Below are 14,301 nucleotides of genomic sequence, written 5' to 3' on the forward strand. Positions count from 1 at the left end.
AACCGTATGGTGAGATAATCTAACAGGTTTTTCTCCAGTGCTTGACCGCAGTGTCAGGGAAATTGCTGATATGTTGAAATGTGACTGATCTTTTATGTTACATAACTAGCTAGATATGCCTACTGGCTTGCTATTAGTGGTTCATGATGGCAAGTTCTGAGCAGTAAAAAACTTTTCACACTGTGCAAAGCAGAACATGCTAGATTAATAATTACACTGAGCTTCATCACTAAAGGAACACCACACAATGCAAGGCAGGTTGTTAGAATGTTAACCTAAACTATATCCAACAAAGTAATTAGTTAACATTTGCTGAAGTAAGACCAATAAGACCGCCGGGATCACTTGCACTCGCACATTTCAACAACTCGATTCTTCTAGGCCAGTCCAATAAAGACTAAGTGGCCTCTAGATTATTATCCTCTTGAAGGGTAGGCTGTGTACTAATTTCAAATAGAATCTTTTTATTATAGATCAGTGAGTGGACCGAACTACTCTGTTAAAAACACAGTTTTGGGTACCTCCTTTTGACAAAATCCTGAGGTTACTAAGACCAAGAAGGATTACAAACACCAGGTAGACACCAGGCTTACAAATGAAAAAATTTGGCACCACTGCAACTCTCTGTAGATGAGTGCAAGGGCACCCTATAGAATCTTCTAACAAGTGTCAAAGCACTCTAGGGTGACAGCTAAGGATGTGTAGAGGTTGCCAGACAATAACTGTGCTCCTGAGCCCTACCTAGGAAAGACCCTGAACAAGAGTGTTGTTCATTTGAATTTACTACAACAGAAGTTACTCTCTCCTGATTGTTTCAAGTTTGGCAAATAAACCAAATCAAATCATCCAAAATCTTATCACAGCTGTGATGTGTGGTGGTGGTGGTGGTAGTATAACGTTGTGGTGCTGTGTTACTGCCTCAGGACCTGCATGGTTTGCAGTTATCAAGGAGTCAATGAATTTTGAAACCTCAGTCTCAATGAAATGCTGCAATCTGTAGCAGGCCTTTCAAACAAGACATCCCAAAATATGCATGAACAGAAATACTAGCATGGAAGACTGGGCCAAAACAAGCCTTGAATGCTGTATAGACACCAGTAGTCACAAATCAGATGCAAAGTTACTGCAAATTGAGGAGGTTTAGTTACCGAATATAAATTTAGATTATACTAAATACATTCACGTGCTTAAAATAACAGTGGTTGTCAAAAGCCTTAATTAAACCGTTTGCGATCTAGTACAGTAACATGTCCTTTTTAAATAACATCCTTACATATCAGACGGAGGTCAGATCAAATATTAGGAGTCACTAATGGAGCAATCAAAATGAATGGCGCACAACTTTAAGGAGATGCTTCACGTACTTAGCTGGACATCACCATGATACAAGCTTCTGAGGCACAAGGCAAGGGCTTCAAGTCAGGCAGGCTTAGGGAGACTGTTAACACAAGCCTGTTAGTGTTTAGACACTCAGCAAACAATCCCACTTCCTTTAAAAAGCAGTGCTGTCTGAGAAGCCTAACCCAGCATATTACACACACTAGGACCAGGCACACAGTAAAGAATCAGACCAAAGTGACCTTGGCATATGAATTGAAATTCTAGGCCTGGTTCCAAACATGCAAACACGCTACATCAGACAGGGGCCTGTTTCCCAGTAGAATCGCCACACAAAGATCAGTGAAAGATGGCAGACAGAGCTTCACTTTGAACCAGAGATTAGCATAACACCGCAGTGCTTTCTGGGAAAGTGTGGCCAGATTAGTTAGCCTCTGATCGCTCAAGCATGTCTGCTTGCAGTTATGGGATTTTAGCTGGAATGCTGAAAATTTCTTCGTGCCATCTTTAAACCAAAAGATTATATGCTGTCACATATGACACATATCTAAAGCCGTGCTGGTATAGTCTTTGACCCTCTGTAGAGATGATAAAATAAATACTAAAAAAATACTAACGAAATACTAAAATAAGAATCAGAAAGGCTGATTGTAGCCATAGTGTAAGCCCCAGCTCACTATTCGTCAACAGCATGATCAAGAACACAAGCGCAAGCACAAGAGGGAAATGAGCATCCAAAATCTCATACTGACTGTAAACGGACTTATCCTTAAACTTATAAACTCACACACACCATGAAAAGACTGCAAAAACACTAGAAATTGTGACACCAACCCAGTAATTCAGAACATGGAGGTTAATGAAAAACAGAAACAACAGTGGCTCCAACAGAATAAATTACACAACATGGAAAGGCCAAGTCGGAGCCTTGAGGTCAGTGCTAGTGAAAAGTGGGATGATCTGAATTGCGCGCACAGACACACACACACACACACACACACACACACACACACACACACACACACACACACACACACACAGTAATCCTGAAACCAGGCAGACACATAGAATATGAGGCTTCACTAAATTGGAAGGGAGACAGAGGCACCAAGATTTGCCATTTAAAACATAGTAATCAGCCCCTGCTTTCAGTCTCACAATAAAACAGTGTACCTGGACCTTCTGCAAAAGGCTGGAGTATGGTTCCATATTGATTTTGGTAAACAGTGGAGGGATGAATAAAATATTCCACAGTGTCCTGAGCTTGTCTTTTTGACAGTATAATCATAGCTGACACTCCTGCCCTCGTGGAAGATGACTGAATAAGAACGCATGTTATTGATCTGGTGAATGTTTTTCCCCCTCAGAAAGCTGCTATACAGCAAAGTGTTTGCAGCTGAATCAGACTCCAGGGAAGCTTTCACATTAACCTATGGATGCATGTGATGTCAGCTAATAACCTATTAGCTATTCACTCCTATAACAGGTCAAAACAGGCATCTGATTAATAGTTTATATACACACTAATCCACACATGCCTGCATGCATGCACACAGTTGGAGCTGCAGTTGGAGCGCGCCGGCCCAGGTTTTCCCCCTCACCCCCCATCCCTTGTGAACCTGCAGTCTCCTCACCACATCTCGACTTTGGCAAAGCACGCAAAGGACACGCGAGTGTCCTCGGGCCCAGGTCACATTTTCGGCACGGGTGAGTGGGTGCAGGAATCCTGCCACTGAGCGTTCCAGCCCAGGGGCAGCCTCTCCCTCTCTCTGTCTCTCTCTGACCATGAATGACACCAACATCTGTGATCAAAGCAGCGACATTATTAATTTGAGGTAGAATAACCACAGTTGCCATTCTCATCGCTCTCCACCTGAGCAACGCAAACACAATATCTGTAATCAGAATGACCAGAAGCAGGGGAGGTCTAGCTGCCAGCTCTGATTCACTCCGTTTATCCTAAAACTGCAGGAAAAGCACAATATAACCACTTGATATACAGGCGGCAGTGCGGTGAATAAAGAGGCTTCGATCAGAACGACTTGTGGCAGACACAGTACTGCACTAACACTAGGAATTCAGCTCCTGAATGTTTCAGTAATTAACTGTTCAAGCTGAGTTAGGTTTGTTAAAGCTAGAGGAAATGCCAGGTCCTGGAAACCTGGAAAAACTGTCCATATATTCTAAATTGATCCATAAAAATAAGGCTATATGGAGCTTTTCAGGCAGATGTATTAGAGAAAGATTGGAAGTCAACTCTGTGAAGCAGTAGAGCTCCATGGGGAGCAAAGAGCTTCCAGGTCTGAAACTGGTATGTGAAATGCCCAATAATATATTTTAATATATATGAGCACCCTGCTATATCTAATGAATCGTAATAACACATAGCTGGAACCATCTCCATATCTGTTTTAATATATGGCATCACAGTAGATTAATAAGTAATAACTTAATGGTGAATGAAAAGGTGGCTAATGAGGTAGTGCATAATTTGAATAATTAAGCATGAACCTGCTGGCGGCTTCAGTGTCAACACAGTGTCTAATACATCTGGGTATGATCTAAGGAAAACTCTCTAAGGGTTACTCTTTAACCCTTTCAGTAGTGAGCTCTACAATACAGTGTTCTGCAGAGAAAGTTGTTTTATTCACAATATCCTAGAATTCTAAAGTGCAATTATATATATAATTTAATTTTGTTAGAGTATTCAGAATAGTACAAAAGAATTGTCATAGTGTAAAAACCTTCATTTCCATTTCAATTTTAATAACTCCACAGAAACAAACCAGAACTGAATGCATTAATGTGATCTCACTACTCAGAGATACAGCTTTTCCAGAACACACTTGTATACCAACCTCCACAAAATATCTTCCTGTTTCACCTATTGGTCTACACTTGCAAATGCTCCATAAAGGCAATGGCGAGTAGAAGAGCACATCCCACATGCATTTAAGGGAGAACACTTTCATTTCTTCACTGATCCAGGGACTTAACAGGATCAGCGAGGAGCTGGAGTGGGTGAACACAGAGATTAAGATTTCATTCAAGTCTACTCCAGGAGGACAATTTTAGCAACTGGCGATAAGAATAAAAAGTGTCCCCACTTAGATGGTGTTGGTGGAGACATGTTCAGCAGCAGTTCCGCAAGGTGTGTTAAAATAGTCCTGCTTTCCTGGAAACAAACGACTACGGGGATTTATGTTTATGTTGTAATAAAACCAAACACAATAACGTATTTGGGCCAAGGCCTATTAGGAAGAAAGAGATCTGTGGATCTGTCCAACATTTTGTTTGATATATGCAGGGAAGTTGAATGAAATCGTGGGACTGAAATCCTACTGGTCTAATGACCAATTTAGAAGATTTACAAAGAAGATCAAATCAAATCAATGTGGTATAAAATCTCTTTTTCAAAGCCCTGTGCCACAGTAAGTGCTGTGCTTGCATGCACACTGCATGTCTATATGAACTATAGGCTTCAACACACTGAACCATGGACTGACTAATAATCCTAATTAGACTCATTAATCCTTATTAATGATCTTCCCAGTTCTACCACAGGCCTGATTTGTTTACTGCACATATGTGTAAAACACCCAAGGTTTCACCACTTTGTTAGGACAAGCCGCTGGCACCTCATGTTGCAGGCGTCTGTTCAGATACTTTCAAGTCATCGGTGTTTGAGAAGTGCAGTTCAGACGGCTGACCCTGGCCACCCAGATTAAACTTGCTGTGTTTGAAAAGTACATTTTAGATGACTGACCCTGGCCACCCAGATTAAACCTGCTGTGTTTGAGAAGTGCAGCTCAGACGGCTGATCCTGGGTGCACAGATTAAGACAGTTGTGTTTGAGAAGTGCAGCTCAGATGGTGATCCTGGCTGCACAAATTAAGTCTGTTGTATTTGAGAAGTGCACCTCAGATGGCTGATGCTGGACTCACATATTAAGACAGCGGTGTTTAAGAAGTGCAGCTCAGATGTCTGACCCAAGACACCCATATTAAGACAGTGGTGTTTGAGAAGTGCAGCTCAGACGGCTGACCCTGGCCACCCAGATTAATCCTGCTGTGCTTGAGAAGTGCAGCTCAGACGTCTGATCCTGGGCGCACAGATTAAGACAGTTGTGTTTGGGAAGTGCAGCTCAGATGGTGATCCTGGCCACCCAGATTAAGCCAGCGCCATTTGAGAAGGGCAGCTCAGATGGCTAATCCTGGCTGCACAAATTAAGTCTGTTGTATTTGAGAAGTGCACCTCAGATGGCTGATGCTGGACTCACAGATTAAGACAGCGGTGTTTGAGAAGTGCAACTCAGATGGCTGACCAAGGCCACCCAGATTAAGACAGTGGTGTTTGAGAAGTGCAGCTCAGATCGCTGACCTTGGCCACCCAGATTAAACCAGTGGTGTTTGAGAAGTGCAGCTCAAATCGCTGACCTTGGCCACCCAGATTAATCCCGATGTGTTTGAGAAGTGCAGCTCAGATGTCTGATCCTGGATGCACAGATTAAGACAATGGTGTTTGAGAAGCGCGTCTGAGATGGCTGACCCAGGCCACCCAGATTAAACTAGCAGTGTTTGAGAAGCGCAGCTCAGATGGCTGACCCTGGCTGCACAGATTAAGCCCGTTATGTCTGAGAAGTGCAGCTCAGATGGCGGATTCTGGACACAGAGATTAAGTTATGCAGGGATGAAGATGTCAAATCAGTTCCTTGCTCATAGTGGTCCATAGTGGTCCCTTCCTTTAGAGTCCAGTCTCATCTACCCAACCCATGATGGCATTCCTCTACATCTGCCAGAGAAAGTCTGCACCTGTGCTTATTTAGTCAGAAAAACATGATAAATTTAGAGTGATTGCAGGACAGTTTGATCTCTTCCATGGATAAGGGTAATGACCTATTTTCACACCGGTGACATAATTCTCTCTTCTCCCCCTTTGCACATCAGATAGCCTCTTGCCAAATTTCAAAGAAACCTCAACATGTTCATCCTTTCTCAAGATGGCCAATCATTTGAATAAAATCACCAAACAACAAATTAGTCAAATCACTGACACAATATTTTTACTAATCACTGGTGGGATATAATTTCAAAATTAGTTTGTCAGGGTTAATGTGTCTTACAGAAAGGGTAATACTACACTGCCTTTAAGAATGCTATTAACATCTATACAATTAAATTAAATTATATACTATGTTTTAAATCCACATTAGATGGTATGAGCACATATTGACAAATGTAGGTAAATGTAAATAACTGTGTATGCCATTTCATGTGTGTGTGGTATTTTACGCCATTTCATAAATGGACTGAATCACAAAACCAAACCCTAAATAAGATAGTCATATTCACAAGTCAATGAACACATTTTCACATTTAATAATCCACAAAGCTGATGTGCTGAACTATAACCAATCCAGGCCAATAATTTGGTTCATTTTCAGTATTACAAGCAGGCACATGACCAATAAAAAAAAAAAAAACAGTCACACACCACAGGGTCAGCAACATCATCAACAAAAAACAAAATGAAACAAGGTAAATATTTTCAAGGTAAATAAGCCTTAGGGGATCCATTTTGTAGCACACTGACAAAGCACTTGCTTTCAGGTATTGAACAAAGCTACATTTTAAAACCTCAAAAAAGGCCATTCCATTCCAACCTCAGCAGAGGCTTGGTAACCACTGTCTCTGTGCAGTTATCCTCGCCGCTAAGCAATTTCTCACAAACAAGCTAGACCTCTGTGATTTGGGTATGAGTCTCTAATCCCAGTGTAAACATTTTCTTCATTTGCAGTGTATTCAGTTACTGATACACAGGATTGTTATGCACACTAGTTTTGCATAACTGGACAATGTTAACAAACAGTTGCTCATATGATGTTATGACATCTTTAGAAATCAGTCCTGCTCCTGAAGTCAATTTTGCATTACCCACTTAGTAGACATACTAACCCAAAGCAACTTGCAATGTCATCCCACTGATGACATGATGGTTAGGGTGAAGAGTTATGAAGCTTCATACAGAGAAGCAGAACAACTTGGCCTGTCTGCCGTCCATTTGATTCCATGGCTGCCGAGCATGAAAATGGCACAGTGTGCTTATTTGCTTTGCCTTTTGAGAGGAAAAGCAGAGGAAAGAGGAAGAGGGTATCCAGACTGTAACGTCAATATGTGGGGTATTAATAGTGATCCAAAAGGCAAAAAGTTAAGTGTGGGAAAATGTCTGGCACATGCCTGCTCTGTTCTGTGGTCTGCCTGCACCACAACTAATTAGCAGCCAAGTCGCAAAGTGGAACGGCAGCGTGCACGCGCCTCTCCACTTGCGCATCAAAGTTAATGAAACTAGGCTCCATTTGAAACAGAGCTGCATTTGGGCTCTTTGCGCATGACAATCCTGATCGCATGCTGCGGTAAATTAAATGGCCGCTTGTTGCATGCCAAACACAAGAAGACAGATCCCCTAGGTACAAGTGCACCAACTGAGTAGGCCAAGAACCAGAGCCGCATAAAGATTAACTTAAAGGTGACCTCCATAAGAGATGACAAGTTGTGTTTTTCTATACATCGCACAAACAAACACAAAATCCTGAATAATTGATTGCTCTACAGGCCTGCATACTCTGCTCAAGGGTTTTACTGTAGATAATGTAACAGAGAATGTTAAAAAATTAGTAAAATACTGTTTCATATAATAAGCCTTGCTCTGATCTGCCAAACATAACAGCCTCCTGACAGGTTGTAATACTAATGAGACAGTGTCAGGTGTGATTGTAGAGCGGTACACCTGCTGCTCTCTCGTCACGACTGCTCTGCCCTAGCCATGAGATACTGCTTACGCCTGACTGGTTGTGAGTACATTAACATTGGACTCACGCTACTAACATCAATCCCAGCTTTACTCTCTTTGCTGAACTGCCCTTTGCAAGCTCTTCTGGTTGATTGCAATCAGTCTGTCCCATTATGCATGTAGACAGGTTATAATCATCACACCAACAGCCACCAATGGTTGTCAGATTGATAGCTCTTTTAGAGAATGGGGAGACACTTGCCTCCAAGGGCCAATATTTTGAACGCAATTGTAGCTTATGACAACCTACTAATCCTGATAATTAGGTCTGTATTGGTGATTCTCCTAACAACAGTTGTCTACAGGACAACCTTTCGATTTTTGTGAATAAATAACCGGCAAGCAGCACAACTGCATGACTCCTCAGAAGCCAAATAAGACCAGCATGCTCACTGCACATTGACTACTTGAGAGAGAGAGAGAGAGACAGAGACAGAGAGGGGGGAACCAATTAGCCAAGTTGCTCACTGGAGCTCATTAGGAGGTCGTGATCAGTGTTCAAACAGGTCAGGAACAGTGAGAAGACAGTTCCTCTGCTTCAGAGAAACACGGTAAGCTTTCCCTGAATTCCAAGAGTACTTCCCACTGCTACAGAGGGTATACAAGCTAGCCTGACAGCATGTTCAAGCACTACAGATTTCACTTTCACTGATCTTCAAATAATTCCTCTCTCCCCTGGAGGTTCTACAGGCATATGATGATGTATGGATCACAGCACAGGCGCAGGCTGTGTGAATATACCACTCTGCTCTGAAGGACCTCGTGTAGTTCTCACAGGATCAGTTCAAATCAGCTCTCACTGAATCGCACACAGCATATACAATCACAAATCAAAGCATATGACAAATGCAATACTTAGCCTTTAGGCTAGTCACTTTAAACTTTACAAGGTTACCTTAACTAACATTATTTACATCATTAAGAAACATTACCAATCCATGAACTTCAACACTGATAAATCATAAGTATTGTTAACAAAGTAATTAACGCTTGTACTAATACTGTTCAGTGGTGGTCACAGCAAATAACCTATTATGTGCATTTGGAGGTACATGAGAAGAAAAAACATAGCTACTGTTACTAAACTGTAAAACAAGAAGGAAAGATGATGACAAGAAGGAAAACAAATTGTAGCCTATGAGTTTGAAAATACTGATGATTTGAATTACTCTGTTTACATTATTCATGGTTTATTAATGTTGAAATTCGTGGTTTGTTACTCATACGTAGTGCTGTAAATTATGCTGGTTAAAATGAATTTGTTGTGCAAGTATAAAGTTTTGAAGAACATTAATGTGAATTGTTACCCATAACATACACAAGAGGCTTGCAGCAAAAGGAAATCAAAAGGAAGAAGATAAAAAAGAAGTTCAGTTTTGAAGATCACATCACAGTTTTTTTTTCTGATCTGGAATGTATAAATCATTTTAAAGCTACAGAGATCATGACAGTTTTTTTGTGGTTTTTGTTGATTTTGTCATGTATAAAGTTTGATAACACATTTAGATGTTGTTTTTCTGAAGTGTCCAAGCTGTACTTGAATGAATGACTGCAAGATAGAAACACTTTTGATCTGTGACGGCATGAAGTTGGCCGTTCTAGCTCATACTGCAGTTCTATAGCTGAAACTCATTCAGATCCCAAGGGCTTCTATTCACATGTGTTTATCTTGTATTAGAGAGAATGCTTGCCCTTGCAGCAAATAAATCAGCAAAGACCGAACTGATTATTGAGACTTATAAAAACTAATCAACACTAAAAAAAAAATAGTAAATAAAATATTAAACCTCTCTGAAGACAATTTGATATAGTGCCACATATCATCTGAAACATCGCAGAAAAATTATACTACTAGGCCAAAGTAATATTTTAACCCTTCTGGCAGGTAAAATCTGTTAGTCATGCATTACATATTCAAAGTAAACCTGTTTTAGGTTATCCTGATAAGTATTAGAAAAAGCATAATGCCAGTTTACATGAAATCTGGTGGACTGATTCAAAACAAGAATAAGGTGGTTATTGCAATATTTTATATTTTCCATATATTTATCCATACATTGTAATTCTATACATTACATACTTCATATTCGCTGCATATCTTTATACAGAGATAAGCAGTGAATAGGAAGTATGCAGGATATGGAATTATGAGTCATGCAAATTGTAAATTGTGGCAATTCTTCTTAAAAATTGTAACTGAAATGCATTTTAGACCACAAATACATGCAATGAACAATATGTAAATGTAAACTGTAAATTCAGGCATTCATAGTTCTCACACATTAAAATAGACACATAACTGGGTCATTGTAACAACTCCAGCTGTCAATAACCAACAAGCCTCAATAACTGAGTGTCAACAGCACATGCACAGCACAGATACAGCAGTTTGCCACAAATAAATCATAGCCCAATTACTTATCATAGCATACCAGAACTCACTAGATGATATATGTAAAAATGGCTTATTAGGCCTAGAGTTTTCTATGCAATTTACTAACTGTATTTGCTAGCAGTTAACATCTTATTTGTTTGGGGCTGCTGATGTTGCTGAACTGGTCTGTTTCTATATACAGTACTGAATAACACTGAGTTTACACCTCTATATATACATGCATACATAGATGTGTGTGTGTGTGTGTGAGAGAGAGAGAGAGAGAGAGAGAGAGAGAGAGAGAGAGAGAGAGAGATTTTGTTTTTAATTGGTGAGTTCACAGGTAAAAGAAGTTCAAAATAATGGTAAAATATAAAAATACAGACAACCGAAGGCTCAGCGTCTAGACTGGCGGTGGAGGCCGCGTTGTTTAGTGCCGTCACAAACACATCTGTCTGATCCGCCGGTTGTTACCGTGCGGAGCGGTAACAGACCACTCCTCTTCTTATACCACGGGCTCACAACTCAACCCTTTTCATTGTTCTTTGCACAAACAAACAGCTTTGTTCCTTAAAGAGGCACGTAGTTCAGTGAAAAGAGCTACCAAATAACTATGCAAGCCATGCCTCCGGCAGAACCCCAGGGCATTAATAAAGCTAGATAACGGAACGGAACACATCCGCTTCAGACTGTTTGCGTTTAACACAGGCTTACGTCTTACATGAAGCCGTAAAATGAATTAATGCCGTAAGATACTAATACAGAAATGAACGACGGCATCCCTGCGGCCACAATGTCCCAACAATGACACCAAATAAAGCAGCGCAATAGCCTACTACTGCTACCAGATCCACCTACTGCAACAATAATACGAGTCAGAATCATTTCTACGTATAACATGACATAATACAGACAAGCTAGAATATAATGCGTAGCCGACCCAATCAAACAGACCGCGGGAGTGCACAGAGGGGTCGCCTTCATAGACACGCTCAGCGCCGGGCGCCATCCACTGATGTTTACGCTCTAGCCTACAGCCCCTGTAACGCCACCTCACCTTGCTTTACACACTTCAGCCGGAATGGATCTTTGCAGTGCTTGATAACGGCCAGCACATCCCTCGTGGTAAGCCCTGCCACTGGTGTGTCGTTGACCTCCAGGAGAAGCTCGTCCTGGGACAGCTTGCCGCTTTGGATGGCTACCTTGCCTTGTCTCACCTCCCCAAAATACGGGAAATTGCCGTTTTCGGCGCCGCCTTTCAAATCAAACCCCAGCTCGCCCTCTTTATTCCTGATGAGGACTGCTTCGTGGACTTTGCTGGTCCAGTGGTTCTTCTTTTTCAGGCTCTTTGACATCGCTAACAAATTCGTAGCCTACCAGCATGCGTCTACTGGGCGGCACTTCATACCTGCCTTGCGCGTGGCCGGTCGGTCTCGCGCCAGTACAAGGCGCTCTTAATTCCAGAATTGCGGGACGTCAGCTGTTGTGTCCATATAGCTGCAGCAGTACGCAACGGTGGACCAATCTCTCTCTGTCTCTGTCTCTGTCTCTGTCTGTCTCTGTCTGTCTCTGTCTCTCTCTCTCTCTCTCTCTCTGTCTCTCTCTGTCTGTCTCTCTCTCTCTCTCTCTCTCCCTCACACACACACACACACACACACACACACACACACAAAATTACTGGCGAGTGACCCGGATGTGATGTCTGGAGGAGGAATGAACGGTAACGCGAGGAAGAAAAATGGGTAAATGGAACCGCAGCCCATTCCAAGGAATGAGAGGCAGATTTAACAAAATCTCATCTCGATACGTACCGTGACACTATCGTGAGATTTTACGGTACATTTAATACTTAAAAGGCTTCTTGAGCTGAGGAGTTGCGAAGGACTTTGGGAATAAACTCTCACTAACTTCAGCGCAAGGAAAATCTTTTAGGCATCGCCAGTTTTTCATACCGGAGAAATCACATTTATTTTGCTATTACTTTCTAATAATCAGACATCGACCCGAGGAAATGTGCGGACGTTTCATTCAGTAGTAGGGACGCTGCTGAAAGCAGCTGGAATACATGCACTGGGAATGCTAACAAGTAGGCAGGCAGCCGTGGCAGCCGCCTCCCGGTATGAATCCTGATCTGAGCCCTACTGTTTTTTAAAGTAAGGGAGCAAACCCTGCCATGGGGTTTCTGATTTTGTGTCATCAAATATTTTCTAAAGTTATTGCCCATGATTTACATTATTAATTTAATTTGCTGTTGGCACATAAAATATGACCCAGGACTATTTAAGGCTAAATACTGGTTTGATTTTGCAGAGAATATGCAGATTAGAGGCTAACGTCTGGATACTACTATAATCTTTAATGAATTATAATTATTGGGGTTAGAGTAAATCTAACGCCGCTATATGGATGTTCATGAAGTATACGGCCTTCATCCAAACTAATTATTTAACAAATATTTCCGTGTTTGTTATAACGTTCTAGACTTTTATGTGAGGAACATTATGCGTTTATACAGCAATGATTCCAACATTATTTTCTTCCAAACCATGTCCAAGGTTCTCATGGTAACTTTTTTTTGTGTTGTTGTTTTGAACCATTTCGTTCGAGTTAGGAAAAGCATTTAATAATAATGCAGTATCACAGATTTAGTACTGGTGGATTCAGCCCTGACAACCAAAAGCAAAAAGGTTTTCCCTTTTTAAAGCGCTGGATGCATTTTACAATGTTAGCTACTGTGACTTTTGACGCATTCATTTAAGCATTTATAAAACCGAATCAGTAGGCTTTCTGCTAAAGCCACCACATTCATAGACAGGACAGTTGTCTCAGTCATTTTAAAGAAGTAGTCTCTCACATTGCTAATGGCATAATGAAGCCCGACTGGATCTAGTGCAAGGCTGCTTTTAATATAATTTGTGCAGGGTCAGAGTAGCCATGTTCAGGACAGTGTGTTCAGATAAAGTCCTTTTTAATAAAGGCTCCATTTGGTACCTTGATCTCATGAAAAGGATACTGAGAAAATAGTTGATTTACTTAAATCTTAAATTATGCTTAAAAACAATACCAAACAGGAACGTCTGCATACTTTTGCACAGGAGACAAACTAAGATGAGAAAATTAATAGGTGAATTGGATGTATCTACCTGAAAAAGTTAGTAAATGATATTAATATTAAAGACTTCAGTTTGTATGTCACAAATGTTTCATAATATTCAATATAGTGTAAGTCAGAATCTCTTGTGCATCAGCAGGCTATAGGACATACTGAACTATTCTAAGAGTTTGTGAAGATTTACCATTGAAGATTACAATTAGGAAATGCCCATTAAAGCAGAATACACCCAAAGAATACACACACAAATATTCATACACTAGCAGCTAATTTTTTAAAACTAACTTTAGTTAAATGGCTTGTAAGCATTCATGCTAAGTCATAGCCTGTAATTGTGACCCTTTTTTTTTTTTAAATCAGGAGAGGGCAGTGTAGTGCAATTTTCAAACTGTCTACTACTGAACTACTGAGCACAAAAAGAACCCCAAAGACTGGCTGTGTTAGGGGGAAACGTTTTCTTCGTTCATTGGCAAAACGGTGGCTTTTTAAATATGAATTCATCCAAACTTTTGGAAACATGTATGGGCATCAGTGCCCATCTCTGGTTCTTGAACGTATGTGCTGTAGCATTCACTTATGAGATCTACAAACCCACAGGGCTGTAAGCATATAAAAAAAAAGCCCCACA

General features: G+C 40.9%; 1 protein-coding gene across 1 annotated transcript in view; it reads right to left on the bottom strand.

Annotated features, from left to right (window-relative positions):
- Positions 1-12,082, bottom strand: part of magi2b (membrane associated guanylate kinase, WW and PDZ domain containing 2b) — a 66,992-nt gene extending 54,910 nt beyond the window's left edge. The window contains 1 exon segment of the mRNA XM_035532334.1: positions 11,619-12,082. Within this exon segment, the coding sequence (XP_035388227.1) occupies positions 11,619-11,916 (298 nt within the window). The 5' untranslated portion in view covers positions 11,917-12,082.
- Between the last annotated feature and the right edge of the window lie 2,219 nt (positions 12,083-14,301).

This window comes from Electrophorus electricus, chromosome 12, assembly GCF_013358815.1.
Source record: "Electrophorus electricus isolate fEleEle1 chromosome 12, fEleEle1.pri, whole genome shotgun sequence".
NCBI classification, from domain to species: domain Eukaryota; kingdom Metazoa; phylum Chordata; class Actinopteri; order Gymnotiformes; family Gymnotidae; genus Electrophorus; species Electrophorus electricus.